At 39.7% G+C, this 27468-nt stretch overlaps 2 protein-coding genes and 1 long non-coding RNA gene across 6 annotated transcripts in view; 1 reads left to right on the forward strand and 2 right to left on the reverse strand.

The window, feature by feature from the left end:
- sar1b (secretion associated, Ras related GTPase 1B) lies at positions 1-8633 on the reverse strand. The gene is made up of 7 exons (XM_034606902.1): positions 8402-8633; positions 5445-5520; positions 3362-3481; positions 3015-3080; positions 2647-2750; positions 2105-2236; positions 1-1659 (listed from the first exon to the last, which is right to left on the reverse strand). Exons 2-7 carry the CDS (start codon positions 5500-5502, stop codon positions 1543-1545), a joined length of 597 nt encoding a protein of 198 aa, XP_034462793.1. The 5' UTR covers positions 5503-5520; positions 8402-8633; the 3' UTR covers positions 1-1542.
- sec24a (SEC24 homolog A, COPII coat complex component) overlaps positions 7847-27468 on the forward strand; it is a 22292-nt gene continuing 2670 nt past the window's right edge. The window contains exons 1-22 of one of the 4 annotated variants that reach the window (XM_034606896.1): positions 7847-7966; positions 15307-15873; positions 18170-18280; positions 18401-18529; positions 18876-18953; positions 19510-19572; positions 19949-20115; positions 20626-20813; positions 21162-21264; positions 21509-21635; positions 21865-21974; positions 22104-22216; positions 22502-22620; positions 23265-23320; positions 23641-23847; positions 24389-24512; positions 24700-24858; positions 25008-25181; positions 25278-25388; positions 26253-26428; positions 26664-26801; positions 27090-27194. In XM_034606896.1, the coding sequence (XP_034462787.1) occupies positions 15330-15873; positions 18170-18280; positions 18401-18529; positions 18876-18953; positions 19510-19572; positions 19949-20115; positions 20626-20813; positions 21162-21264; positions 21509-21635; positions 21865-21974; positions 22104-22216; positions 22502-22620; positions 23265-23320; positions 23641-23847; positions 24389-24512; positions 24700-24858; positions 25008-25181; positions 25278-25388; positions 26253-26428; positions 26664-26801; positions 27090-27194 (3102 nt within the window). In that variant the 5' untranslated portion in view covers positions 7847-7966; positions 15307-15329. Of the gene's footprint in view, positions 7967-9745; positions 10155-15306; positions 15874-18169; positions 18283-18400; positions 18530-18875; positions 18954-19509; positions 19573-19948; positions 20116-20625; positions 20814-21161; positions 21265-21508; positions 21636-21864; positions 21975-22103; positions 22217-22501; positions 22621-23264; positions 23321-23640; positions 23848-24388; positions 24513-24699; positions 24859-25007; positions 25182-25277; positions 25389-26252; positions 26429-26663; positions 26802-27089; positions 27195-27468 lie in introns of those variants that run through there. The other 3 variants (XM_034606894.1, XM_034606893.1, XM_034606895.1) reach the window with 3 other exon arrangements.
- Positions 13530-27468, reverse strand: part of LOC117774458 — a 22575-nt gene continuing 8636 nt past the window's right edge. The window contains exons 2-3 of the long non-coding RNA XR_004616084.1: positions 17073-17083; positions 13530-13540 (exon numbers count right to left, since the gene is read on the reverse strand). This is a non-coding gene — a long non-coding RNA (uncharacterized LOC117774458). The remainder of the gene's footprint in view (positions 13541-17072; positions 17084-27468) is intronic.

Here is a 27468-nt window from a genome sequence, read left to right on the forward strand (position 1 = left end):
ATCAATGTTAAAGCCTGTTATTCATTGCAAACATTTATTACATTTTTTGATGCAAACAACAGCAAGTCCCACCCTTGTCGGAACAGCTCATCACTTAGTCATGAGGGAATGAAAGAGACATAGAGACGGGGACAGAAAAAGAATGTATTACGCGCAATTCCATTGTTTCCGTAAAAAAAACAAAAGAAAAACAAACAAAACATGATAATCAGCTCTCAATGTAAATTTTGGCATCTTCTTCCCTCCTGCTGTACTCTGGAGTAATGGTCATTAAAAATCAAAAGAACAAGGCATGCATAATAGTTTCTGGTAATGCACATAGATCGAAGGATACCACTGATAAATACAAAATCCATGTACGATGTTCGTGTACATTTCATATATACATGGTCCCTTTCTTAGAGGTGTCATAAGCCTAACTACCTGTTCCCACTATGGGATTGTGTCCTTATTTGTCTACCCTTAGTGACTAGAATCACCCTGTAAAACGCTCTGCGCTGCAAAATACACCCGGATGAACGATTAATGTCGACTACTACTTGGTGTTACAACCATCCCTATATTCCTCCCTTCATCTCTTACTGCATGTTATCTATTATTCAAAGGTATCATTTACTTAAATAGTTGTCTTTGCCTCCACTGACCGCTGTGCTATCTACACGATTCCATAAAACCTTGCTGTGGTTATAGCCGGTAATTATTTTCTATTAAAATACGCCACCCATTGCATCACTACCACCCCATGTGTCTTTTTATATTTTAAAAAAAGGGAGCCCACAGTTCACCATTAACTACTGTGCCCACAAGATAGGAGTCTGGAACAATACGTTTCCAGGTACCCTAAAGAAATGGATCACTGTGATAAATGCACTGGTCCATTTATAATAAATGGGTGAAACAGCCACATGTCTATAGGAGGGCTGTGAACGTGGCCACACATTTATTGAAATCATGTAGGGAAAAAAGAATAGTAAAAAGGACAAAGCAAAACACAGTGATTGAAAACAATGTTGAATGGTGACAATGATCTTTACTGTTAAAAAAAAAAGTGTACTGTGATGTTTACAACTATGTTGCTCTCTGTCACTGCTGAAATTGAGATGAAGAAGGGGGAAGAGGCGCCAGAGGTTTTTGATATTTGTACAGATTTACAGTTATAATGCGTCTATCATCACACTCAACAGATGGCAGGGAGGGAGAGAGGGCAGCAAACGACAATATAGAAAAGACTCATCCGTTTAAATTTGAACACCCTTTGCTGTGGAACCAATGCTATGTTACTCTCTTAAAACAGACAGAGAGATGAAAATGTGTGTGTGTGTGCATACAGGTATGAATGTTGTAAGTGCGGAACCAAGTGTTCGACCAATAAAAGTCTATTGGGATCAAGTTGTACTGGTTTCTCTGATGGTGGAGGCATTTGTTTAACCAAACATGGGGCTGAGTATGATGGTACTGGTGGCAACGGTGGGCGTCTTGAGTGGTTGATTTTAGCGCCCCCTGATGGTGGTGGTGTCGGTAGGTTTCGGCGGCGCGGCTTCTTTAGTCGATGTACTGTGAGAGCCAGCGGAAGCCCTCGCCGTAGCCCTGCCTCTTCAACACACTGCACATGAACACCTCCAGTGGTCTTGTGTTCAGCTCTTTCATTGGAATGTTGCCCTGAGAGAAAAGAATGAAAACAAATACATTTCTTGAATATGTGAGATGGCTGATAACTTGTTCTTTGGCGTGACGAAGGGTAAAGACCGAAGCTCCTGCAAGAAGAAATTTCACTGTAAACTGAACTTGATCAGACACTTATTTAGAACTAGAGTGTACGAAATGGACCAGGCAGTTGTAATATATTTGACCTGGACTGAAGGGAGGCGTTTTAAAACCATAGCTGAAGTGGAGGTTTATTACATACACTCAGTGTGTTAATCTACGATGATAGCTTGCTTTACTATTACCTCTTTTACACCAAAACTACAGGGTATCGAGGGTATTAAAAACATGTTTATACCCGCTGAAAAGGGCGACTGACTCCTTTCCCATTACAAGTAGATGAGTTTAAGATTTGACGTAGAATGTAGTGTGCTGACACACAGCTCTTGTGTCTACTCACCTTTCCTGTCGTCTGTCCAAACAATCCAAAAAATTCCCTCAGGTTCTCCTCGCTGATGGCTTCTGATCTGTCAATTTTGTTTCCCAAGACCAGAATAGGCACATTTCCGATGGTCTCATCTGTCATTAATGCCTGGGAGGGTAGACAAGGTATAATTAATGTTTGGACAAATATTTACCCAAAGATACAGATGTCACATGTGATATTGTGTTTGTTAGAATAATATTTAATGTCTTCGAGAAGTTTTGTGGATAATTTACTTAGATTGTAAAAATGTCTTACATTTTAAGGAAGATGGCTTTGCATTAAATGCTTTGATCAAAATATTTTGTTCACTAGACATGTTTATAGATAAAACTGAGGAGAAAACAACATACAGAAGTTTTTATCATTAAGAATTAGCTTTAAAAAAAGCATTTAGTGGTATTATTAACATCAGCGAAGAATAATTCACCAATAATGAGTATTTGGAACGTTTCTAAACACTGTGAAAAGCTCGGCTCTACGGTGTGATGGTGACCAAGCAGATTGGAGGTACTTACAACAAGTTCTGCTTTTGATTCAGCCAATCTTGCGTGGTCCGCACAATCCACAAGGAAGACAATGCCATTAATGGCAGGGAGGTAGTTTTTCCACACTCTGCGGGCTGTACAAACAAACAAAGAAAACAAAAGCAAACATGAGTTTTATAGTCTGTTCTGTCTCCTTCAGTCGCGTATTGTATTTACCTTATATTAGCAAGTGTGTTGATAGAAGAGGAATTCTTTTGTAAGCAGTTTTTTTTCTCTTCATGTAACTTTTCACTGAATCTCAATAATGCTATTCCCCGATCCGATCAGTGGTGAGGAAGTGGAATCAGATCTTCACTAATACATGTCCTGATTAAAAAACCCTCCCCCTGTTCACTCACCTTGTGCGTGGCCTCCCAGGTCAAAGGTGGTGAAGGTCATGCCAGCGATCGTCAGCTCTTCCGAGGCTAGAGGAGAGAAAGTGACCATCAACAAATGTTCTTTAAACATCTTTAAAAATTCCCTGATAAACAACAGCTTAGTGTATTTACATGTGTAAAACATGAATTCATATAACAACAAAATGCACATTCAACAGGACTGTTTGAACATGTTCACTTAAAAATGGATGAAAAGGCTTTGTGAATAATCAGGGTGGTTTCTTTTTTAGCATGGATGGCTTTCAACACATAACTGAGTGAAACTGGGTGTGTAATGTGCATGTGTGAGAGAGAGAGAATCAACTCACTTGGATGTAAAGTTGGCACATGCTGTCCCAATCTGTCATCTTTGAGCATGTGCAGTAGCGTCGTTTTGCCAGCATTGTCCAGGCCAAGAAATACTAACTTGCCCGATTTCCTGTACAGTCCTGAAAAAAAGGAAGCATCTCTGAATTCAAGCCTGGACACTGGAAATCCTTTAGATGAGCTACATGATAATATTGTCTTATATATTATTGTTTTGAACTAATGTGATCAGTCTGATTTTGATGGTTTGAACAACACAAAATCAATCTAAAAAAAGCATTAGAGTGACAACTCCAGGTAAGACTTGTTCTCAGACATGTAGGAGTTTCACACATACAATACAGTGTCCTTGATGCACAATGGAAAATTAACTAAAAGTTTACTCGTTTTTGTAGAGGAATACCATTTAGTTATACTTTTAAATCTCACTATTCTTCATAATAGGATCCATTTTAATTTACAATTTAAGTTTTATATGGATTTGAAATAAATTACTATAAAATAATGATATAAGAAGAAATCACTATATAAGAATACAACAAATATTTAGAAAATAAATTTGTTTCCATAACATGTTAACAAAAGATGTGCCTCTTTTCTGCATTGTTTCTTGTGTATAATAATAGTTGATATATCTGCACATAAACGCAGGTACAAATATTAATATCTTAATAATAGAGTCTTTATAGTTTGAAGGGAAACCAGCAGATTTTAGCCCTACTATCCGTTCTGACAGATCAGCACAGGACAGGTGCAGGGTCACTCCTTCCTGAACTTTGCTGAAGAGATTAAAGTGCGTTGAGTTTGACTCTACGAGTCAGCCTGGGTATCCAGTAGATTTGTAAACTTTCTGACTGAGTCAGCTTGAATAGATGATTACTCACAACAGCTCTATGCAACCTGTCTGACAGGGAGAACAGGAACCACTACGTCACAAGAGCAGCTCTGACTGAAACTAAAGAGGAGCTAGTGAGAACATCATCTGGTGCACACAAGAGTGTCTAATAGATTTAAAATAAACACCTTTTCTCGAAGACTTTTTTCCTTTAAGTGACAATAACTGAGACACAGAAGTGTAAATAGCAAGTGTTGCTTCAACGGGAACCAAACCCATGAGCCAGCTTGTGTTAGTGCTCCAAAAAAGGAGGTAGAGGCCCAATCAAGACTGCGAAGCGGACCACATTAGAAGCTGGTCAGTGTGAATTGTATGGCTGCACAATATTGGGAAAAGATGCGATATGCGATAACGTAGTTGAATGTTGCGATGCCGATATGACTTTCGATAAATAAACAAATGCTCAGGTATACGCTGTTAAAGTCTTTCTGCGCACAGCTCAACTAAGTCTGCTTACAATGATCATTTAGGGTCTTTTCATACATGTTTGGACTGTTAAGAGGTTATGTTTTACAGTTTTTACCAGCTCTGGCAGTAATTTACGGCTCGTCTGTGTCTTTATCATTCGCACTGGACGGGGCCTGTCAATGATCTTAAGATCTTTAATTTATTATTATCTAGTTATCCACAGTTCAATCTGTCTTTTGCAATACGTATCGCAAGCATGTTGATATCGCGATGACGGTATATTTTAGATATAATGTGCAGCCCTCTGGATAGGAGCCATTTCTTTGATTGTGCAATAACCTGATGTGTTTTGTCTCAACAAGTGAGTTTTAGCTGAGAAAGCAACTTTGCTGAAGATGTTTATTGCGTAACATTTTGTATGTTGCTTTTAAGGCGTGGCATCTGCTGAAGCATCGGAGTGTTTGTGTTTCAGATTTGTGTCTAAAAAGTAAACACTTTTAGAGAAACGGCACCTTCGAATCCATTTCCCCCAAAACAGGAAAGGATGTCGAGGAACAAAGCCTACAATTGTTCACAACAGTCTTAGCCCTGCATTGTGTCGTATTCCTGACAGACCAGTAGCTTTATCAATTAAAGGTCTTCATGTTATCACTAAAGACATTATTCAAATTACAACTCCATTCATAGTTTACATAAGACTTTTAACATATTAAATAATGACTTAACAAGCAAAAAAAGTCAAAAGTTTAACAGTGTTAGTGTGTCTGTTCACCAGTACTCACCTAAAAACTGTAGTACGTTATTGAATCCGCTATAAATCCAATCAAATATGAATGACATATCCGGAGCTGTTGAATCCTGAAAAATGACAAGTGGGAAAAAACAGAGGTAAGAAAAGAAAGGCTGACACAGCACAAGCAGAACAATACCTGGTGGAAAATTACGAGTTTAAGTAAGAGCTGGTACATTTACCCATTGCTCCTATTTTTGTACGCAGGCTTTCTGTGACATTATACTGCGGCTGTGTTCTCATGAACAGAGATATTACTAATACCGCACAATGAAATGAGTGTTGAATCAACACTTGAGAAGATTTGGAAAGTTTCTCTCTTAATCCCCAGCATGAAAAAATATTTAAGCTTAAATCGATTCCACAATGGCACACCTGTAAAATGTGCATGGAAAACACAAGACGGTATGGTCGGGTGAAAATTTAAATTTATAGTCTCATGCAAAGGACCAAATTTTCAGTAAAAAAAAGAAAATTGCTGTACATGTTGGGTTGAATTACTTCTGATCATGAAGAACCATTTGGATGAGAAGACAGAAATTGTAACCATACGTAGTATTCTCTTCAAATTTTTCAGGTTGAATTTTGTTTATTCAGTGGCGCATTAAACTAAGACTAAGACTAAATTGTGGCTTAATATCTTACAGGCCCAGAGCCTTCAGGGAATAAATTACAAATAAATAAAACACAATTAAAAGTATCAGACAACAGGAGACAAATAATTACATCATTAAGTACCAATCAGCACCTCTCAAAAAAAGTGACAACACTTTCTATGAATATGAGTCCTGCCATGACTTATCAGACAGCTATTGACAAGTGGTGATAAGGACAATGACTGGCTCTCTATGGCCAATGATTAGCTTGTTCCAGTAGGAGTCTTTGGACAGGAGGACAGAACATGCAGAGCACTGATCACATCTGACAGCTCCTCAACAGGCAACATGAGTGTTTAATTCAACACGAGCCATCTGCAAGGGCCGTGGAAATAAAGCCAGGTCTTAAGCCTTTCAGGATAAGCAAGTTAGATTGTTTTTCAATCAAAATAAAATGGAACAGAGATAGGATTGCTGTAAGTGTGTGAAATCAGATCCCTCACCTGCTACACCTAACAGATTGTTAAGGGCTTCTCTTTTGTTCCCTAGTCAAGTTTTGTGGAAATCTGAGAAAATGGGTCAGAAAAAGTTAACAAACTTCTTGTTTTTGTAAGCAAAAGAGACATGAAACCACAATGTTCGATCCGTCGAAGAGATTAACACACACAAATTAATCAAATGTCTTCTTTGGTAGCTAAAGAGACACCAGAGAAAAGTAGGCATGTCCTGACCTCTATCCCTCGTTACGTAAAGTGCAAACAACTCCAGGACTAAAGTATAAAGTATCCAAAGGTCAAGACCACACAAATACAGCTGAACTACACGTCAGCTGCTGCTATGCTCCAGTCCCGTCGGCAACACTGTGGGCAGGCGTTACAGTCTGATGCTCCCACGTGTAGCGTGATGCAGCTGTGAATGTGAAGCAATTTTACAGTAACTGACAACAACCACAGGCAAATATGTACAACAAGCGGAACCAACCACATTAAAGAAAACAGTGTAGTGTCTTTGACAACATCCTAGTGAATAAACTGATATAAACCCTGTTTTAAGCAATCAACAGTCCAAAAACCAAACATCTGAAATGTTATATTATATCAATATAATCCATCCATCCAGTATCTATACTGCTTTTCCTTTAAGGGTCAAGGGGGAGCTGGAGCCAAATATTGCTCTAATGTAATTTGGAAATTTTTCAAGCAAAGACTGTTTGGCATTTTGCTTGAAATGTTACCAAAATTGGTTGCAGATGACTTTCCCTTCGAGTGACTTATTGAATAATTAATAAATCATTGTTGCTCTGCACTAAAATGACAGTGATAAAAAGGTGAGACATAAATTTTGGGTTGTCGGGTTAAGATTAGAGTTGAACTTGTCTAAAGTAGCTCTGAAGCAAACAAACCATCATCATCTGTAAGTATATCAGAGATAATGAGCATTGTTGAAGTGCACGTGATCAAAATCCACGAAGCCGAGTGTGATGACAACGTGACCTTACTGATAAATCCACCTTCTGAACGAATTTCGCAGTGCCTGAAGAAACGTTTCTTTCACTAGAATGACAGTGACATCCTGTTGACATTTTAATGGTATTTATTTAAGCACAACCGCGGCCACTTCAGACTGATGTTCAGCTCATAAATTATAATTAAGACATTTCCTTCCTTGAGGAGAAACTGTCACTGTTGATTCTCTGGCTCTCAACACTGAGTCCACAATACAGTAAAGAGACCTAAAGCAGTTTGAGTGGACTGACACATCAGTCCGGTTCACACAACCACTGTCAACGTAGCAGTGAAGTTAGCCAACTTTTACGCTAGCGGCTAACGTTTCATGGATCGTTGATCTCCGCCGGGTTTCGCGTCAGGGAAACAAGGGCAAAAGGCCCAAATACCGGAATAATAACAGTGAAGTAAAAGTTAGTTGTGTTTAATTAAGTGTATTTCGTGTAAAGCCTGGGCGAGGCCGACTAACGGGACGGCTAGCAGGAAGCCACTAGCTACGTGTCATAATCTTAGAGAGGCGACGTTGCATCGAGTGGTTTCTGACTACGTCGGCTAATTAGCAGTTAGCTGGAGAAATGCTCCACCGTTAAAACAACAGAGTCGCGTGGTGATGCGGGCGATATTTGTCTTCTACTGATCAACGCGGATAAAGGTAAAACACACATCAGTGGCTCGATAGCTAACATCACTCTAGAGGCTCGTAGATAATACGCGAGTTAGCCCACTTGGTGTTAGCAATGCTAACGTAGCATCGTTAGCAGCCGGGGTTGTTCGCTAGCCGAGACGCCGACCGCTCACATTAGACTTTTTTTTCAGGTTATCAGGAGAAAAGGGTCGAGAACACTTACCCGTTGTTTAGGTGCAGACTAGTTCAATGTGTGTGTTCGCTCTTCGACACATGTAAGTTGGTCTCCCGGTCAGAAATAGAGGGCCTGAGAGCTGCCAGGTCTTCCTCTGCTTTTTCGTGTTTTGTTACTGAGCCACGAAGCTGCAATGGCTGAGCAACTACTCCCCAAACTCTGCCCTGCCGCTTCCGGTTGATGTTTCACACTCACCCCTCCGACCGTGCAACTGCCTTACACAGAGGATCTACGGTTCCTATTTTATTATTTTTTTTATTTATTTAGTCTTTTATATGGAGTCAGTTATTGTTTACACTTTACGCAGTCATCACCAGCTGTGTACCTTTGTTTAGCTTAGTTTTAAAGTAAACATATTAGGGTGTTTGTTTTATTTAAGTTTTGGGGGGAAAAACAATAATAATAAATTAATAATAGTACAGAATTAAATAATCATAATAATAATAATGATGATGATGATAATTCATATTATTAATAATAATAATAATACAATTAAATAAACAGAAAAGATATGTATATACGCACACATACATACACACACATATACACATCCATATATATATATACATACGTGCACTTACATATATATACATACATACATAGTTCTTTAGTGAATCAAAAACAATTTAGACAAGAGTAGGGTGCATTAAATAAATGTCATAGATGATATTATACCAATCCCCTACTGATGGGGAGTGTGGCTTTAACCTACGGTTCCTATTTTAACACATATTTCACTGTTGTTCTTTTTCATATTTTTAACTTTATTATCTGACGTATGTCTTGTTTGCAGATATTGACCAAAACCTCAAATAGCAGTGCCGCTGCTTGTTCGCGAATAGCATTTGCTTTGCCGCTGGTAAATAAATGAAAAAATTATAATAAATGATTTTTCCAGGCTTAAAAAGTTTTCAAGGGTGGTCATTATTCTGGTGATAGTTTAAATCCTAGGTGGGCATGGATTTTTATTTTAACAATTCCATCACAACACACCAAATTTTTTCTTTATTTTTATTTCTAAGTTTATTTCATTCATCGACCAAACAAAATAATTTAAATTCTAACACAAAATCTCAAATCTTGAAAGAAAAGGGGCAGAAAGAGGAATAATCTTATATGATCTGCCCCTCTTTCACAAGATATTAATTAACAAAGCAAATCATTCAATAATATTGACAAAATATTTATATTAAAATTATATTCAAAAATGGTGGTTGAGTTTGAATTCTGGTACTGAAGCGGGCTAATAAATCACGTCCTCTTGTTCCCGGTACGCTTGTAAAGTCAGGAGCACCGGAGGAAATGCCACGTGTACACACTGCGCATGCCCGACAGTTTGTACGCTGATCCTGCTGGGTGATCCCAACTTCCGGCGTAAGAGGAGAAGTGTCTCACACGATTACTGTGACGAGGCCTCACCCGTAGCTCGTCCAACGGGGTTTCGGTTCAGGAGCCATGGCCCTGTGATCGCCAGCAACTTAGCTCGTCAACTTTTTTGTTTTATATAAAAGAAAGGAATAAACGTCGCTGCTAACGACGCTTTGACTAAACGCCACACCGGCAGAGCCACAGGTTTGAACGTCACCCCCCGCGACTGCCAGCTAGTTAGCTAGCTAAAGACGCAGCTAGCTATTTAGCCAACCCAGCACCTCTAAATTAGCTCCTGGTGTCCGTTTCAAGATGTCAACGGCGGGGTTCAACTCTCAGAATGGGACGGGGACGGGGCAGGCATATGCGAACGGTGAGTGACGTTTTCAATTAAATTAAATTACAACGAGGCGAAGAAGCATTCGGCGTAACAAGCTAACGGTGTTAGCGGGTGTTGGATCCTGTCCCTGCGGCTATTCGCTAACAGCCTTGCTCCGTAACTTAAAGCAGCCGAGCAGGAGCGAGCTGTCAGGCGGAGTCATACTGGGATCGCTCCGGTTAATCTTGACCCGTGTTACCCTGTTGACTTAAGATGACTAAAATAGTTGCTGCCGTTAAAGTAAGCTAAGTACAGCTAACTTGCTCACAAACTAGCCACTCTTTATTAGCTGTTTTTTGGTTTTCGGAGGTGGTAACTAACATGTTGACGAACCAAACGGTAAACACGGGTGGGTGAAAGCTAACATAAGGGTGATTATCGCACTGTTAGCATTTGTATTCTTGTGTCAAGCTAACCGGCTAGCCGGTCGTTTCCTGTCATATTTAAACGTACGAGCTTTGACTTTTTGTCTCCTCAGGAATTTTGTTGTCGTTTCATTGCTCGTTACTAATCGCAATGGTGTTATTATAAGTCCTCTCGTTGTTGTGCAATACGTGTTTTCTTGCAGGCTAAACAGCTGTTGTTCGTTTTACTGTACATGTGGCATATTGGGGATGATCCAGATAAGTTGCTGCAGTGTTGTCTCCACCATCCTCCAATACCAAAATATCCAACTTTGACATTACTACAACATGTCTAACTGGTTCCCATGAACACAATCTGTTGCATCTATGATAAAAGTGTACAGAGTCTGTTATTCTGTACAGTGCACATGAAGCAACTGCAGCTCCCGTTCATTATGCATCCCTCGTTCTTCTAAAGCTGTAGATAAAAGTGAGTCTCATGTTCCAGCTGTTCACTACATCTCCCCTTATCTTTGTCTTATCGCTCTTTGATTGAGATGTCACTAAGTGATGCTAACCCACCTCTGATCAATCACTAACCAAGGTATTTGTCTGACGAGCTGAACTAATCATGAATACATGCAATTAAATGTCATTGGTGATGTTTTTTTAGCCCTTTGTCTTGACCAGTGGAAGATGCAGTGAACAGACAGACATCCGGGAGACGTACAGATAAACTACAGTGGGAAAGAATAACTGACAGCTAGTTAGTTGTCACAGACAAGTTGAGAGAAAGGGAGAGTTTCATAGACTGAACGCAACTGTAGTTAAACTACTTACTATAAGCCCGCTAATCCTCACACTTAGTGTAGGCTCTCTTCATCGACTTATATTTTCTGCCATATTCTTCCAAAGACTACAATAGTATTGGCTTCCTCAGATGACTTAAGTATGTACTGTCAAGAGTAAAGATGTCAGTCTGCCCTCTCCAAAGTCCAATGCTATTTTATTAAGTGTTTAATAATAGAAGAATACAGACAGCTTTACTGGCATCAATTAAAATGTTCACAATGTCTTTTTTTAATCATTTAAGTATCGCACTATAAATCTATATCAGTTGGAGTTAATGTTCTACTGACAGACATTAAACAAATGCTCACTGCTTGATCTTTTTCTCTTTAATTCCAACTTTAATCGTGATTTACCTTGCACTGGGCTGAATTTTGTATGGCTGACTGGTCTGATCCCATATCTTTTCTGACTGGATGGGATCTGTAAATGACAAGGAGCTTTAGTTCTTAAAATGTCCTTGCTCACAGGGAGGACAAAGATTTGCATGGGATTACGTGTCTTCATCCATCTTTGCTCACTGAGAAGAGTTGTTCTCTAATCCCCTTTCACTCCGCTGATTTAGCTTTGCTTCCATTTATGTAGAGTGGGATTGCACGATATGGATTTTTTCCGGCCGATACCGATAATTACATGCTTCACATGGCCGATACTGTTAATAATTTCATGTTTCTTAAAAAGAAGTTCATAGCGTGTAGTTTCTGCACACCTGAGGGTAAAATTGCAAAATATAGTAAGAAAATATGGATGAATTAATATTCCATTGTTAACACAACAAAAACACTTGTTAACTGTGAGTGTTCGTTAAGTTTTTTAGTGAAGTACATCAGAAAACTGCAAACAACTAGGTGGAGGAGGAACATTTCATAAGTAATGGGATTCAAAAGAATTAAATTACATACAATATTTTGACATCTCAAATAAGGCATGTCAATGTATTAAAATAGTAATTCAGATTAAATAATGTGCATTCAAAAATAATGGCTATTATAGAACTGACTAAACTGACTAAAACTGACAAAAGCACATGGAATATTATGCTCAATAAAGGAAAAAGGTTGAAGATAAGCTTATGTACATGAGAGTAAGGAAGGTTTCTCGATACTTTGGCCTTCATGTAACAACAATCGTATAAAATGTTTTGCATAAAAATTCTAAATAAATTAAATGCACTGACAATATCTCTGAACAATAATGTCAACGAGAAAATTCCTCAGTGGAAATTGAATGTGTGCAGCGTGCTTCCTGCCGGGTCCAGAGACTGTTTCAGTTTGAGAGAGACAGACAGACTGGCTGGTTTAAGAGACAGAGAGAGAGAGAGAGAGAGAGAGAGATACTGAGCAGGTCTACTGGCCCGCTTGAAAACGGTGAAATCTTTCACCTTTGCAACTTTCTAAGACGTTTGATCTATGATCACGGTCACTCGTTGCTTTGATGATGGCTCCCATTGACTCCCATTAAAAAAAAAAAAAGAGTTGTCACAAGTGTTGGGTGGCAGTTGCCACACTGTCTGAGAGCCACTAAAGCTGTTTGTTATTTATTCAATGAGATATACTGTTTTATGAAAGTTTATTAGATAGTTTTTTAGCTCTCGGGTGGTTGGACTCAAAATTAATCAAGAAAAGCTCCACATCTATCAGATCCATATGCATGATCTTGGTGTCTATGGATAGGTAAGAACTCAAAGACTGTATTCCCAGTGTGACTGATACTGTGAGTAAACTGTGATAAACCAAACCTTGCCTTAAATTCTACACAAGATGGTGAATAACTCCATGATAGTAATGAATAAATGTATTCAGTGTTCTTTTGTTACAAGACAGTAAAGAGAGACTCACAATATTTTACTTTTTAATTGCATATAAACAATTTACAGTTTTATTTACTATCATAAGTTGACTTTGGCTAAATACATAGTTAAATACACTAACATCCATAAGAACATTTAAAATAGACTTATTGTTACTCCAACTTCAAAATATTTTTAATGAGTTTGAACTTCTATGGTGTAAAAGCATCTTCACAACAAACAGCTACTGGCCTACTACTTTTTAACCAAGTTTTATTCTCATGTCTTCAGTATTTATATGAATTAATTGAACTGACAATGACTCCATGGACAGCAGTAGTGATACAGTCTGGCTTATCCTGTTAAAATAAAGTAAAATGTACTGATATTGAAGCAAACTATTATTTATACTTCACTGGCTAACCAGTAATTTCAAGTACATCTCCACCAAGGTATCCAAGTACAACCTGGAAAAAAAAAAAAAAAATGTTGCTTTTGATGGCAGACATTCAAAATGTGTAAATAATCACCTTTTATTTTTTATGTTTGAGTAATCTCTGCAAATGCAGATCATAATAACTAAATCAAAGCATTAAATTATAGCAAGCAAACAGCAGGTTTTACTTGTGTCAAAGATAGCAAAGGTATTGTATTAAGGACTGGGTGAAAGTCGCTTTAATATTTAAAAATCTTTGAAGTTCACAAGGCACGAACATTAATTGGCTAATGATACATTAATAACAGCTTCTCACCATCATCATTTCAGACAGAGGAATAAACAAACCTTGAAATTGTCTTTACCGCGAGACCTAAAGCTGCTAGACTAAAGACAAGTGAAGGAAAGACATTTTCTACTAACTTTGCAGATAAATGGGAACTAACAATACATAAAATCAGATAAAGATATACACAATAGGCTACATAAATATACATATGGAAATACCGTAATGTACAGATGGTAATTCAGTGAAGTGTCCACTTGTTGCACATTGTTTCAGTGCAAAGTAATAATGAACATGTAATAGCCTGCAGTAATATCTCTTAATTTTTAAATGCAGTTCAAAAAACACAATTACTAAGCAATATGAGGACACAATACTTAAGAGAAAAGAGAACATCTTTACCTTGTTCTCCTTGATCTTGAGGGGAAACCTAGTGTGGGTCGCCCAAGCGCTCATCTACGTTATGTGCTGACTAGTCAACTTCTTTTTCCATGGAGACGGGATTTCTTTGGCTTTGAAAAAAATCGTATTAAAGTTTAACTATACCACTAAAACAGTTTTTTCAGATGAAAACCAATATATCTGGATATTTAGTAGAGAAAATATTTATTTGGGAATTCTGCCGTATTAATATACAGGCATACAAAGTAGAAAAGAATAAAACAAATGTGAAGGAATGACACCATAGCTGTACACAGCGTCTCAACCATCCATGAACTGGAACAATAACATTTAAATCTTTTTTTCTTGCTCTTGGCATGATCTTGTTCCATAGGTCTTGGTATTTGCATCTGGCATTAGATATACAAAACAAATCTCTTTAAATCATCTACAAAATTTATTCTGCTATTCTTATTTTTTCTGCTGCTGTGTTCAGCATAGTAAGGCCAGACTTGGTTCAGAGCCCCACACTCTCTGTAATTGAGGGCGGATCATGTTGAATTAATTCCAGGTAAAGAGATTAGACCCTGAGCTGTCAGTTCATTGGTCATTTAGTGGATCTGAGGGCTTTTCACCCAGTGTCGTCACTATGTTTCTGTGCCATCTGATTTCCATATATCTTTTTGAACATATTTAAACCCAAGGATTTGCTTTAATTAAAAGTCACTTATTTGGCTTACAAACAAAACCCTTTTCAGACAAGGAATCTGTAACACTGTTCATCTGTCTGGAAGGCTAATGGCTTGACTTTTAGCCTTACAGAAATGGCCCTGCTCAAGCATGAGAAGAGCGTAACCTAGAAAAATGCAACCCTTGTGCACTTTTTGGCATCTGGTATATAAGATGGAGTCCAACAGCTTTTTTCCCTCAACACAGTGACAGCACTGCTAGTGAATGGTTTGAAGGAAAGAAAAATGTTCAAAGCTGACATGTAAAGTTACCCTAATAGTTTTAGAAACTAGAAAATAATTTTCCTATATTTTTCTTCGGTTTGTCTTTAGGTCCATCACAGAATCCAGTTGCCATGCAGCAGCTCCCAGGGGTCAGCTATGGCATGACCCACCAACCAATCTACAATCCAATGCAGTCCAAAGCTCCCGCACCCCCCGGCCCTGGACTTTACCCCTCTGGGGCATATCAGCCTATTCCCCCAGGCAGCTCCTACCAGCCTGGCCAACCGCCCACTTCCTACCCAGCTCCCCTAGGCCAGCCATTGTTGACCAGGCCTCAAATGGGTGTTCCTCCATCACATACCCCTCCTCAGTCTGCCAGCCCTGGTCCCAGGCCGTCCCTTGCACGGGCCACACCGCCCCCTCCTGCAGCATCCTCTAGTAGCTACTATCCAAACCCCCAGCAGCTGCAGCCCATGGCTCCATCATGGCAGTACAACACAGCTCCCCCACCAATGGGGCCACCCACTTCCACAAGCACGCCTCCCCGAGGCCCTGTGGCAAATCACGTGAACCCATCTTCAAGTTCAACAGTCCCACCGCCACCACTGTCATCAGCAGCATACAGCTCAGGCCCCGGGATGCCCCCTACCAGCCTGCAAGGATATAACCAGCCAGGTAGGAGCACCAAAGCACCACTGAAAGCCAAACATGTTACACTAGCTGTAAATGCACAATTCAATTTTATCTTCACCTGAGGGATGGAATAATGACATGGAGATGTGTCAACACTTCACAGTTGTAGTAAATGAGAAGCTAATGATGCAGGCACTCCCTAGGTCAAATCAATAAAAAGGTAAATCATCCTTCACACCAGTGAACTTTAGCCAATTAATCTTGATGCGCCTCAACTCTTAATCACTTCATTTTAATGCATAGACTAAACATAGATGATATATTTCTAAATAGATAAATATCCACCTTGACCCATTCCGATAAATTTATTATAGTGCTATTAGTGTCTTGTCTTCTTTAAGGGACATGCTGCAGATATTCATATCTAGAATGCTGATGTGTTGGAGCTGGACATTGCCCTCTGCTCTGCCACTCCACACGTTGGCTGGCTTCTGCCTCTTCTCCCTCCCAGAAACTCTATGACAATAAACTTGTACAAAGTTCAAATAAGAATTTTATTGTTTCCAGAGTGCTATAAATGTAGTAGTATGATACAGCTTTTTATGAATGAATCAAATCGCAATTTCTGGTTGTATTGTTGAGAAATAATTGTTTCAACTAATGAAATTAGCAAAATGCTCAAGACTATATTTTAGGAAATTATAGCATCGTGATAGATGTATGTTTAATTTAAGGGTTTAAAAGTTAGGGTCCCCTGAGAAGTAGTTTGCTCTTAGTATCAGGGCAAAAGACCAGTTGTAGTCATCGTTGTTTTCTCTGAAGGATCTGGCTTTGCTCAGTGATATGAGCCTGATAGAAGTTGGTTGTGTAATCTGTGACCACAGCGTCCTGAATGATTTTGTCATAGCATTTTGTAAGTAGCCTTGATTTTTTTTTTTTTTTTGTATGTATGTATGTATGTGTGTGTGAAAACTCTTTAGAGCATTACTTCCCCAATAGAAGCAGGGGTCACATGACTGCCTCAGTCTGTGTGCTACCCGCATATCTCATGATCAGATTTCCTTGAAAATCCCTGCTCATATTCACACATCCCCACACCATCAATAAGAGTCTATTTGAGTTTGGTGACCTTTGCACCAGAAGAACCATCATGTCACATCCCCCCAGTACAGTGGTAACAGTGAGAATGGAGGCTAACAGCATAATCTATTTGGTCTTTGACTCTTTGGGGAGATGTATACTTTGTTTAGTACTCCTCTATATTAAAATGTGACATTTTACAGCAATTCTAAAAGGTCACACATTTCTCCACCAACCACAATAATCTATTGAACATTTCTTACTCTTAAGTGTTCTGCTGAAAGGTTAATAATGTAGTTCCATATGGTTTAGCCATATGTATTAACAGTCACAAAGAAATTAAATGACTCAGAATAGAGCCCAACCAATAAAGATTTTTAGAGGTATATAGGGGTAAAAAATATCCGACACTGATATATCTGCCAAGATGTATAAAAAAACTGGCACAATGATTCTTAAGATGTTGTTATCAAACCCTTATGACAAATGTAACATCATTTCTTTGTGTAACATGTAAACACAAATGCACAATTTTTCTGCATTTTTTATTAGGGGAAACGTTTTTAAACCAGCGGATTTCGGATTTTTTTGTTGTGTTTGGCAGTTATCATTTTGTGTCACTGCTGTAAGAAAGATCAACCTGTGCATTTGAATACACCATGCCTGCAGCCTTCACTGTACATACACAAGAGTGAACTTGCTTCTGTCCAGATACCTTTGAACTGGCTGGTTTGTAGATATTGACGTGGCTGTCACTGTTCTCACATTAGTTGGCTATGGGTCAGCAGTGCCATCAGCTGTTGTCACCTCCAGTCAGAGCTTCTAATGTTTCAACAACGCTTGATATCTGTCTTTTACATGATATGTGGCAACACCACAGGGAGCTCTTGTTTTACACGACACAGAAACGTTTAACATAATTTTAGATGTCGTAACTCTTCCTAAATTACTTCACTAACTGCCCAGTCTTACCTGAGAGGATGGTGGTGAATGTCACCAGAATTATGGCTGAAGCGATAAGTCAATTGACGAAAAATTATTCAGCAACTTTAGTAATAGATTTCTTCTCAAATACATTGAAATTTTAGAATTTCAGCTTTTTCCCTCTGGTAAGGTGAGATTAACATTATTTGCAAATTTCTAACATTTTATACACTTAATAAGAAATGTATTAATCACAAAGAAAATTCATTATACATCTCCTATATTAAATAAATGTATATAAATTGTTAAGCCCTAATAAGGTCTTTCTCATCAGGCATGGCTCCTCCACAAATGAATCCCATGGCTTCCCACACATACCATCCAAGCAGACCTGCCTATGGGCCCCCAACTTCAGGACACCCAAATTCAGGACCCCCACCCACAGGCCTACCATCTACAGGACTCCCACCTACAGGACCCCCACCTACAGGACTCCCACCTACAGGACCCCCACCCACAGGCCTACCACCTACAGGACTCCCACCTACAGGACTCCCACCTACAGGACTCCCACCTACAGGCCCACCACCTACAGGACTCCCACCTACAGGCCCACCACACTCCATGAAACATACACCACTTCCCACTGGACCCCCAGTGGCCAATGTCACACCTCCTCCACCCAGAGCTGATGGTAATTTCTTTCTTTATTCTTGATGCATTTAATTTAACTTTGTCTTCATTTACCAGTTTGTATACTTTGTGTATTTATTTACATTTTTGGGTTTGTAGCTTTGTAGAAATGATGCAGGTCAAACTCAGTGCAAACTTTTTTTCTCCTAATTTAGGAAATGATTGTTATATGCAATGTTAATAACAAAACATATGGTGTCTGTGGTGATTATAAAGTGAGAGCCTTGCCTGCGATGATCATGAAATTATGACCTTGGGCCAGGAGCTCGTCGTTATTACAAGCCCGCCATTTTTTTCTGATCACTTTCCGTTGTTTCCCTCCCTCCCCTCCTTCCTCTACATGCCAGCTCAGTGCGGGGCGACTTTTAACAGCACTCAGTCCCCCACTGAGCCCGACTGCCAGCAGGGGGATATTGAATGTCCAGGTGTGGCCAAATCTGTCTGTAGATGTTAGATGCCGTGTCGGTGCCGTGGTGCCCATTCTTTCCTCTCCGTGCTGCTGTCGCATTGTAACCAAGGATGCACTAATTCTTTTTTTTTTTAATTCACTTAAAGCAGATATGAAGTTCTGCAGAATCAGATGATACTAAATTCCAGTCTATTACTTTCAAGGACTAAGCAGAAAATAATGAGTTAACTGATATTATGTTTTTTGATCTCTAAAACTTATAGAGTTATGTAAGTGGTGTTGGGGCCACTTCAGCCCAGTATCAGTGCATCCTTGGACACATGCAGTTCTTGTTCGTAGTTTATTTGTCTTTCCTTCATCCACTCTTACCCTATTTCCCATATGACCTCTGAATAAACATCCTACAAGCACCAAAGTACAGTACCATCAAACACAACACATCAGTTCCCATCATCAGTGTGTCATCTCGTATCTTGCACCGTAGTTCCTTTTACTTCACATCTAAGCCCTGTGGTAGGCGCATGGGACAGATATCAATTATTCATATCACATCTGTGTTTTCTTTGATACAGGAGCTGTGGCCGGCAATGGTCCCCAATCATCAAACAGCTATAATCATGTTGACAACATAATGGGTAAGGACATTTTCTGTCTCACACAAACATGCTACATTTCTGTGTTCACAAAGTGGAGTTTCATAGTAGCTACACATGTAGTTGATGTGTAAATGGTCCTTTTGTTTCACATCAGTGTTTGGAGGAGGCAAAGCATTTCTATATTTTATTTCAGAATCTGTTTTATCAAATCTCCTCGGTACTATTGTTACATGACCCGTTGTGCTGAATCGTATGTTACCAAAATTGCAATGACATACTATCATAGGTTTAAAACACCACCAGAGCCACATCAGTATGAATTATTTTCATAGAATTTAAAGATGCTACACCTTTTCAGGAATCCCTGCTTTTTAATAGGTTAAATTTCTCATATTAATGGAACTTTCTTTCACAGCTGGTCCTCCCCAGCACGGACCACCTGGTCGGCACTTGGGCCACTACCCCTCCCTCCCCCCTGGGTACCAGAACACACCGGCTCCACACAAATCCCCCTCCCCCATGCACCCTGCGATGCAAAGCGCCACACAGCCTTACACTCAATCATCTCAGGCATACCAGCAGGTGAGAAGGAAGTCACAGCCTGGTACTACTTGGTACTGTTAGAGCATTTTGCATGAACCGCTCTCTTATGCATTTGCTTTGCACCTTGTACACTTGCAAAACCCTCACATTTATGTAGACTATGGAAGCGTTAAGTTGTCATTGAGACACAGCTGCATTTGTATGTGTATGTAGAGTATTTACACTCATGGAAGCAAAGTTAACTAGATGAGGAGCAGTTAATTCTACAGTATGAAGTACATACAGTTCAGTTTGCTTTATTTATGTGATGCACTTATTGTTGTTTAATGGACAAAAAACCCGGAAAAAGTTTTTGCCAGCAAATAATACTTTTAACCATTGATTTGCGGATATATCTGACTTATGTCAAATCCTTAATACCTTTAAGTGGACACATTTGGACGCTGGGATATCAGCAGAGATCTACAGTAGGCCATCAATGCTCAGTGTCTTGGCAGTCTTATGTTTTCAGTAAATAAATTGACTGAAAGTTGTTTCCCCCTCTCCCAGCCACCTGGTGGCCCAGGGCCAGCCCAACTGAGCCCGTCCATGGCGGCCATGAGCCTCCAGTCCAGTACCCCAGAGGCACTAAGAGTGGTCAACCTGCTGCAGGAGAGGAACCTGCTGCCACCAAGCCCGACCCCTCCCCCGACACCCTGCCTGCCCCAGGACCTGCAGAAGATTAACTGCAACCCAGAGTAAGTCATGGTGGACTAACGGCAACAGCATGCGTCTATCTGAAACACCTTTATTTGATAATGTTATTGTTCTTTAAAACTGATATTACTGTGATGTTTAGTATTTACAGTTTATTTAGTCATAACCATGAATTAGCCCATGGTGACGTTGTTCCGAGACTAAATTTTAAAACATCGCATGGGGAAATTTTATTTGATATAGACTGAATGATGAACACATACATGTTCATCCATTAACTAAACCCAGTCACACCCACATACCATGCTGGTACCTGCGAATCACCAGAGACAACATGATCTCCCTTTGTGCTCATCAAGTGCATTGACCCTCTGTCTTTGTGTCTCCAGGGTTTTCCGCTCTACGCTGACCAGCATCCCTCAGACACAGTCGTTGCTCAATAAAGCCAAGATGCCGCTGGGCCTGCTGCTCCACCCGTTCAAAGACCTCACGGTAAGACATTAGTTCAAAGCACACAAATCAGTTGGTACGTGGAAATCAACTTAGATAATAATTATATAGCCTTCGGGCAAAATTTGTCAGTATGAGTGTGTCTGTCTTTAATTGAGAACAGACCACAGAAATGTTGCAAAAACATTAACAAGAAAGTCTTTATTGAATTTCCAATTCCTGTGAACTGCAAACAAGAAGCTTCTCACACAGGGGTTGGTTTTGTTTTGTGATTTTATTGTTGCAGCAACTTCCTGTGGTGACTTCCAGCACCATCGTCAGATGTCGGTCCTGCAGAACCTACATTAACCCGTTTGTCACCTTCCTGGACCAGAGGAGGTGGAAGTGCAACCTGTGCTATCGGGTCAATGATGGTAAGAGGGGGAGATGGTTGATGTGTTTGGTATAACAATAGAAAATGAATTTTTCTAGGTGGAGTAGAAGCTGCCAAATTAGATACACAGAACTGTTCAATTTTAGATAAATTAAAGTCAATTTTAAATGGATACAATTATTTTTAAATTATGCATTATATTACGCACAAAGTGCGCAGTCCAATATTGAACACTGAAATCTTACCGGGTCTTGTGTGTCTGACTGTAGTTCCGGAAGAGTTTATGTACAACCCAGTCAGCAGATCGTATGGAGAACCACACAAAAGACCTGAGGTCCAGAACGCCACCATTGAGTTCATTGCTCCTTCAGAGTATATGGTGAGTATTTAGCTGCCTCATATTCTTCTACACATTGTCTTGACATCTGAATGTGTGGGATTGATAGTGTTTTTGTTGTTGTTTTTTTCCCCTCATGTTATGTAACCTGTTTGACCTGATTTCGTCCAGCTGAGGCCACCGCAGCCGGCTGTTTACCTCTTTGTTCTGGACGTATCCCACAATGCAGTGGAGACAGGCTACCTGAATGTGTTCTGTCAGTTGCTGCTGGAAAACATCAACACGTATGTATAATATCCAATTTCTAATTTTATATAAACCAGTGTATTCAAGGTTGTTCATGAAAACAATTATGAATGTTTTCCTTTATCCTCTCAGCAGTGGGATAGCATGTAATTTCTACTAGAAACTGGGGAAACTGTTTTTTAATTATTGCCATAAAGTAAAGCAATATAACACAGCAGAAGCAGGATGACGTCTCACTGCAACATTTATGTGAGGCTTTAAAATTAAGATGAAGGTAGTTAACGTGCTAGATTTATCTAAGGGTGTGTGTTTATGTGTCCTAGGCTTCCTGGAGACTCGCGGACGAAGGTAGGCTTCATCACCTTCGACAGCACCATCCACTTCTACAATCTTCAGGAGGGACTTTCTCAGCCTCAGATGCTCATCGTGTCTGACATTGAAGGTGAGACACGGCCAACTGCAAAAATTAACAATAACATTAAATATATTAATTATAAAGAAATCACAGGCTGCCTGATTCAATTTTATTTGTATAGCGCCAAATCATGATGGGAAAATGAGGGAAGAGAGGGGGAGATGGGTGGAAAAGAGGAGATAGAAGAAAGAGAGATAGGGGGGAGGGAGTAAAGAAAGACCAGGAACATTTGTGTTACCATCACGTTTCAGCTCTGAAAGACTAATTGCTATAATGAATATATATAAATGGGGGTTGGGGGGCAGGAGGCAGTGAGAGAAGTGCTCAGTGCATGATGGGAGTGCCTATTGCAGCATAACTAAGGGATGGTTCAGGGCTTGATGTGATGTGATGTCAGCTCTTATCAGAGAACCATTGCCTTCAGCATTTGGCGACAGTTTTGAGAAACGTGATCCAAATTTCTAAACTTTGTATGAAACCCTAAAGATATCAAGAAAAATCATCATGAATTCTCACTTTTCTTTATTACTCGACTCTTAATCTCTTATCAGTTGCAATCAATCTATTTCCAATGACTGCCCTTTTAAAAATGAGTCTCATTACTATAGTAACAGAAGTGTTTTTGTGTGTATATTATGTTTGTTTAAACAATTACTTTTTGTGTTTTGCAGATATCTTTTTACCAACACCAGACAGCCTTCTCGTAAACCTCAATGAGTGCAAAGAAGTAAGAAACTTCACCTTGATTAAAGTTGTTGTGAACATGTTATATTCAACATTCCAATATTTCATATAATATTGTAAACTAAAATTGAACCATGTGTTTTATTCATTGTGTATTAAGTACCGCTAATAACTACTGTTTATTTAAGACGGTATTTTATTTATGATCACGGATCCTGCTAAATGAGACCGACTTTAAATATCCTTGGTTCTGGGCTCTTGACAACCATGCAGATGAAGAAAGGAGGACAAACAAAGGTTTTTCCCTCAGGGCTCAATAATGGGCTATACAAATTAGACTTGTGTTCTGTATTTGTTTTTCAGCTTGTGCAGGATCTCCTGAGGAGTCTGCCAAATTTATTTCAAAAGACTATGGAGACTCAATCTGCCCTGGGATCAGCTCTGCAAGCAGCCTTCAAGCTGCTGTCGCCCACTGGAGGGCGTATGTCTGTCTTTCAGACACAACTGCCAAACCTGGGTGTGGGGGCGCTGCAGTCCAGAGAGGACCCCAACCAGCGAGCGTCTGCCAAGGTAGGAGCTCTGATGATGTTTTTCCAGGACATAGATGACGAGTGGGTTTGACATCAGTCAGTATGATAAAATAACTGTACAGCTGCTTATGTTATTTTAAAACTCCCAATGTCACATCAGACATTATCTTGAAATAAAACTAAAAATGTTGACCACGCTCATTAAAGTGCTATTTGTAACAGCTATGTTTATTTAGGCAAAAAAAAACAACTCTTAAACCTGTTTCGCTTAAAACCGTGTTTTGCCTGCTCGTGTCATACTTTCATGGCATTTCAAGCCAGACCCCTCACTGCACAGGAAAACATTGACAAACATGTTACAATTAATGAGTTAGTTTCATGAAAATGGTCTTTTCCAGTACATTGTCAAGGACATTTTTTAAAGTTATAGATTATAAGCGATGACTGAGATTCAGAGAGGAATGTTAAAGCCAAAGTACCAGAGTTGTGGAAATACATTGCATTAAAATAAAAAAAATAAAAAAACCTGCAGGATGTGATTTTTAAATTGTGATCATGACCCTGCTATGGTTTCCTTTCAGGACATCCAGCATCTATCTCCAGCGACAGACTTCTACAAGAAGCTGGCTCTGGACTGCTCCGGCCAGCAGGTGGCTGTTGACCTGTTCCTGCTCAGTGCTCAGTACTGTGATCTGGCTTCACTTGGTGAGTCCTGCACTGAATGAATGGGAAATGGAGGAAAGAGCAAAAGAGCATTTATTGTATAATTGTTTGTTTACATGTTTAGGACTCAATCTATGATATTTTGACAAGTTTGATAAATATCATTTACCCTCTGGTTATTTACTTGCTGTAAACAAACATCATCTCATGTGTGCCTTCTTTCTCTCAGGCTGTATTTCGAGATACTCAGCAGGGAGCGTTTACTATTACCCGTCATACCACCACCAGCACAGCCCTGCTCAGGTGGAGCGCTTCCAGAAGGATCTGAAGAGATACTTAACCAGGAAGATCGGCTTTGAGGCCGTCATGAGGATACGCTGCACTAAAGGTCCGTCATCACAAGAGCTGGAGTTTGGTCCAACATTGAACTAACTATGTATTTTCAGATGTGAAAGGAAAAAGAAAGAAAAATAAGATCAGCATTCATCATCCTGATTTTATCATGGTTTGACTGATTTCCTCTCTGTCTCTCTGCAGGTATGTCCATCCACACGTTCCACGGAAACTTCTTTGTGCGCTCGACAGATCTGTTGTCCCTCCCTAACGTGAACCCGGATGCTGGCTTTGCTGTTCAAATGTCCATCGAGGAAAATCTGGACGACATGCAGGCTGTCTCTTTCCAGGCCGCCCTGCTTTACACCTCCAGCAAAGGTACAAACACACACACACACAGCTAATGTTGTTTTATTAAAAAAAAAAATCCAATTAATCTGTGTCTTCTATTGAAATATGTATTTTGTTTTAAAGGAGAAAGGAGGATCCGTGTCCACACCTTGTGTCTCCCTGTGGTCAACTCTCTGTCAGATATCTTTTCTGGGGCAGATGTTCAGGCCATTACTGGGCTGCTGGCTTGCATGGGTATGTACCACATTATGTTACACGGTCAAGGGAACAGGTCAGATGAGACTATTTAAGAATTTGTTAATGTTAATTAAGTTTTCCTATGAAGCAGACTTTGAGCAACATGTTTTAATTCTGTGTGTATTAATTCACTATAACATCAGATAATTAGTTTCCATTCAGATTGGGTACAGCTGCAGTAGCCCCTCATTTTGGGCCAAGTATAATCCCAGCTCATATATCTCAAAGCATGCTTTAATTTATTCCTCATTAATTAGTTTATAAGTTAGTCTGTTTATATAGTATTCTATTGGTATTCCTGTCTTGTTGTGAGTACATCAAGGATGTGTGTTTGCAACATGGATAAGATTGATTTTGTATAAGGCATCAAATTGTTACAGTAAATAGTCAGGGGTTTGCAGGATTTTCTTCCACTTCTCTTTTTTTAGCACTGACAGATGGACTTGAGTAGCGACAGCTGTGGTTGCCTAGCAACCACTGACTACTAGGCTTATCTCGCATTCACTTTCAGAACAGGCGCTCACAGTTAGCTTTCTTCAGAATATGGCACAGAAGAGTCTGACATTTAGTTTGAATTTGGAACATCGGTTATTTAGAAATCTGCAACTAAAACCATGTGAGGTGGGTATGATGCTGTTTTTGCCTTATTTCTACTGAAATCCACAGCTGTACTGAACAGCCCATTACCATGCACGATACTACAAGGCCTAATGTTACATTAAAGAAACCATTAACACTGTTGTTCATGTATGTCAGTTCTGTTATGACGTCTGGGGGGCTTTCCAAAATATCAGAAAACCCTTCACATAGAGACTTGAAATGAGGTAAGATGCTCAGTCCTTCTCTTGTCCCTCTCTCCAGCTGTGGATCGTTCAGTGGCTGCCAGTCTGGGTGACGCCAGAGATGCGATGACCAACGCTGCTATTGACTCGCTGTCGTCATACCGACAGTCTGTGTTGACCATCCAGCAGCCCGGCCTGCTGGCCCCGGCCTGCCTCAGACTCTTCCCCCTTTACGTCCTCGCCCTGCTCAAACAGGTCAGCTTTTTTACACCATCCAGCCATTATACAGCAGCTGCACTGTTGGGCAAATCTTTGGGCTTTATTTAACATTTCTCTCTTGATTACACCACTGAATTACTACTAGTAACATACTAGTTTAACCTACAAAGAACATTAAAACAAAATGATTCAGCTTTTGAGAAAGTGATTTTAGATGAAGCATTCAACCTTTATTGATGCAGTTGCATGCGTTTGTTTGTGACTCGTGCAGAAAGCCTTCAGGACGGGCACCAGCACCAGACTGGATGACCGAGTGTTTGCCATGTGTCAACTGAAGTACCAGCCACTGGTCTACGCCATGCTGATGATCCATCCTTCTCTGTACCGCATCGACGACCTGAACGATGAGGTGAGAAGAATATTTTCAGTGAATGCAGCGGCAAAAATAAAATCCTGGATTTTCTTAAAGGCATCCTTTTTCTGACAAGGCCAAAGACTGTTTATGATATAGATACCATGATTAGAAAAATGTGTGAAAAACACTGTTTATTGGGAGGTTAAGTTTTTTTTGTGTTTATGAACAATTCTCAATTCACCGTGTAGGGTTCTTTGGGGCATTGGGCACTTGACCAGTAATTCCAACAGTTTTCCTTGTTTCCTCTGTGACTGAGTAATCTGTTCTTTCCTGCATCCTCAGGGAGCTTTGAACATCAACGAGCGGACCATCCCTCAGCCCAGAGTGCAGCAGCTGTCTGTGGAGAAGCTCAGCAGGGATGGAGCTTTCCTCATGGACGCTGGATTAGTACGTACTAAAATAAGACGTTTTAACAAGCTAAAAGAAATACAAAGCTAATATCTCATTATAGGCTGAATTATGAAGACATCCCGTGTTAAAACGAGAGATGTAGAACATTTTCAGCTGGATCTTTCTTTTATAAAAAAACTGAACAAATGTACTGTAAACGAAACTGTAAAATGTGTAATTATACTTTGAAGCCAAAATATTATCCAGTGTGGCTTTGAATTAATTTAACAGCACAAGCTTAATTTTTATGTCTTGTATTCCAAGCCCCCTG

Source organism: Hippoglossus hippoglossus, chromosome 14, assembly GCF_009819705.1.
Source record: "Hippoglossus hippoglossus isolate fHipHip1 chromosome 14, fHipHip1.pri, whole genome shotgun sequence".
Lineage (NCBI taxonomy): Eukaryota > Metazoa > Chordata > Actinopteri > Pleuronectiformes > Pleuronectidae > Hippoglossus > Hippoglossus hippoglossus.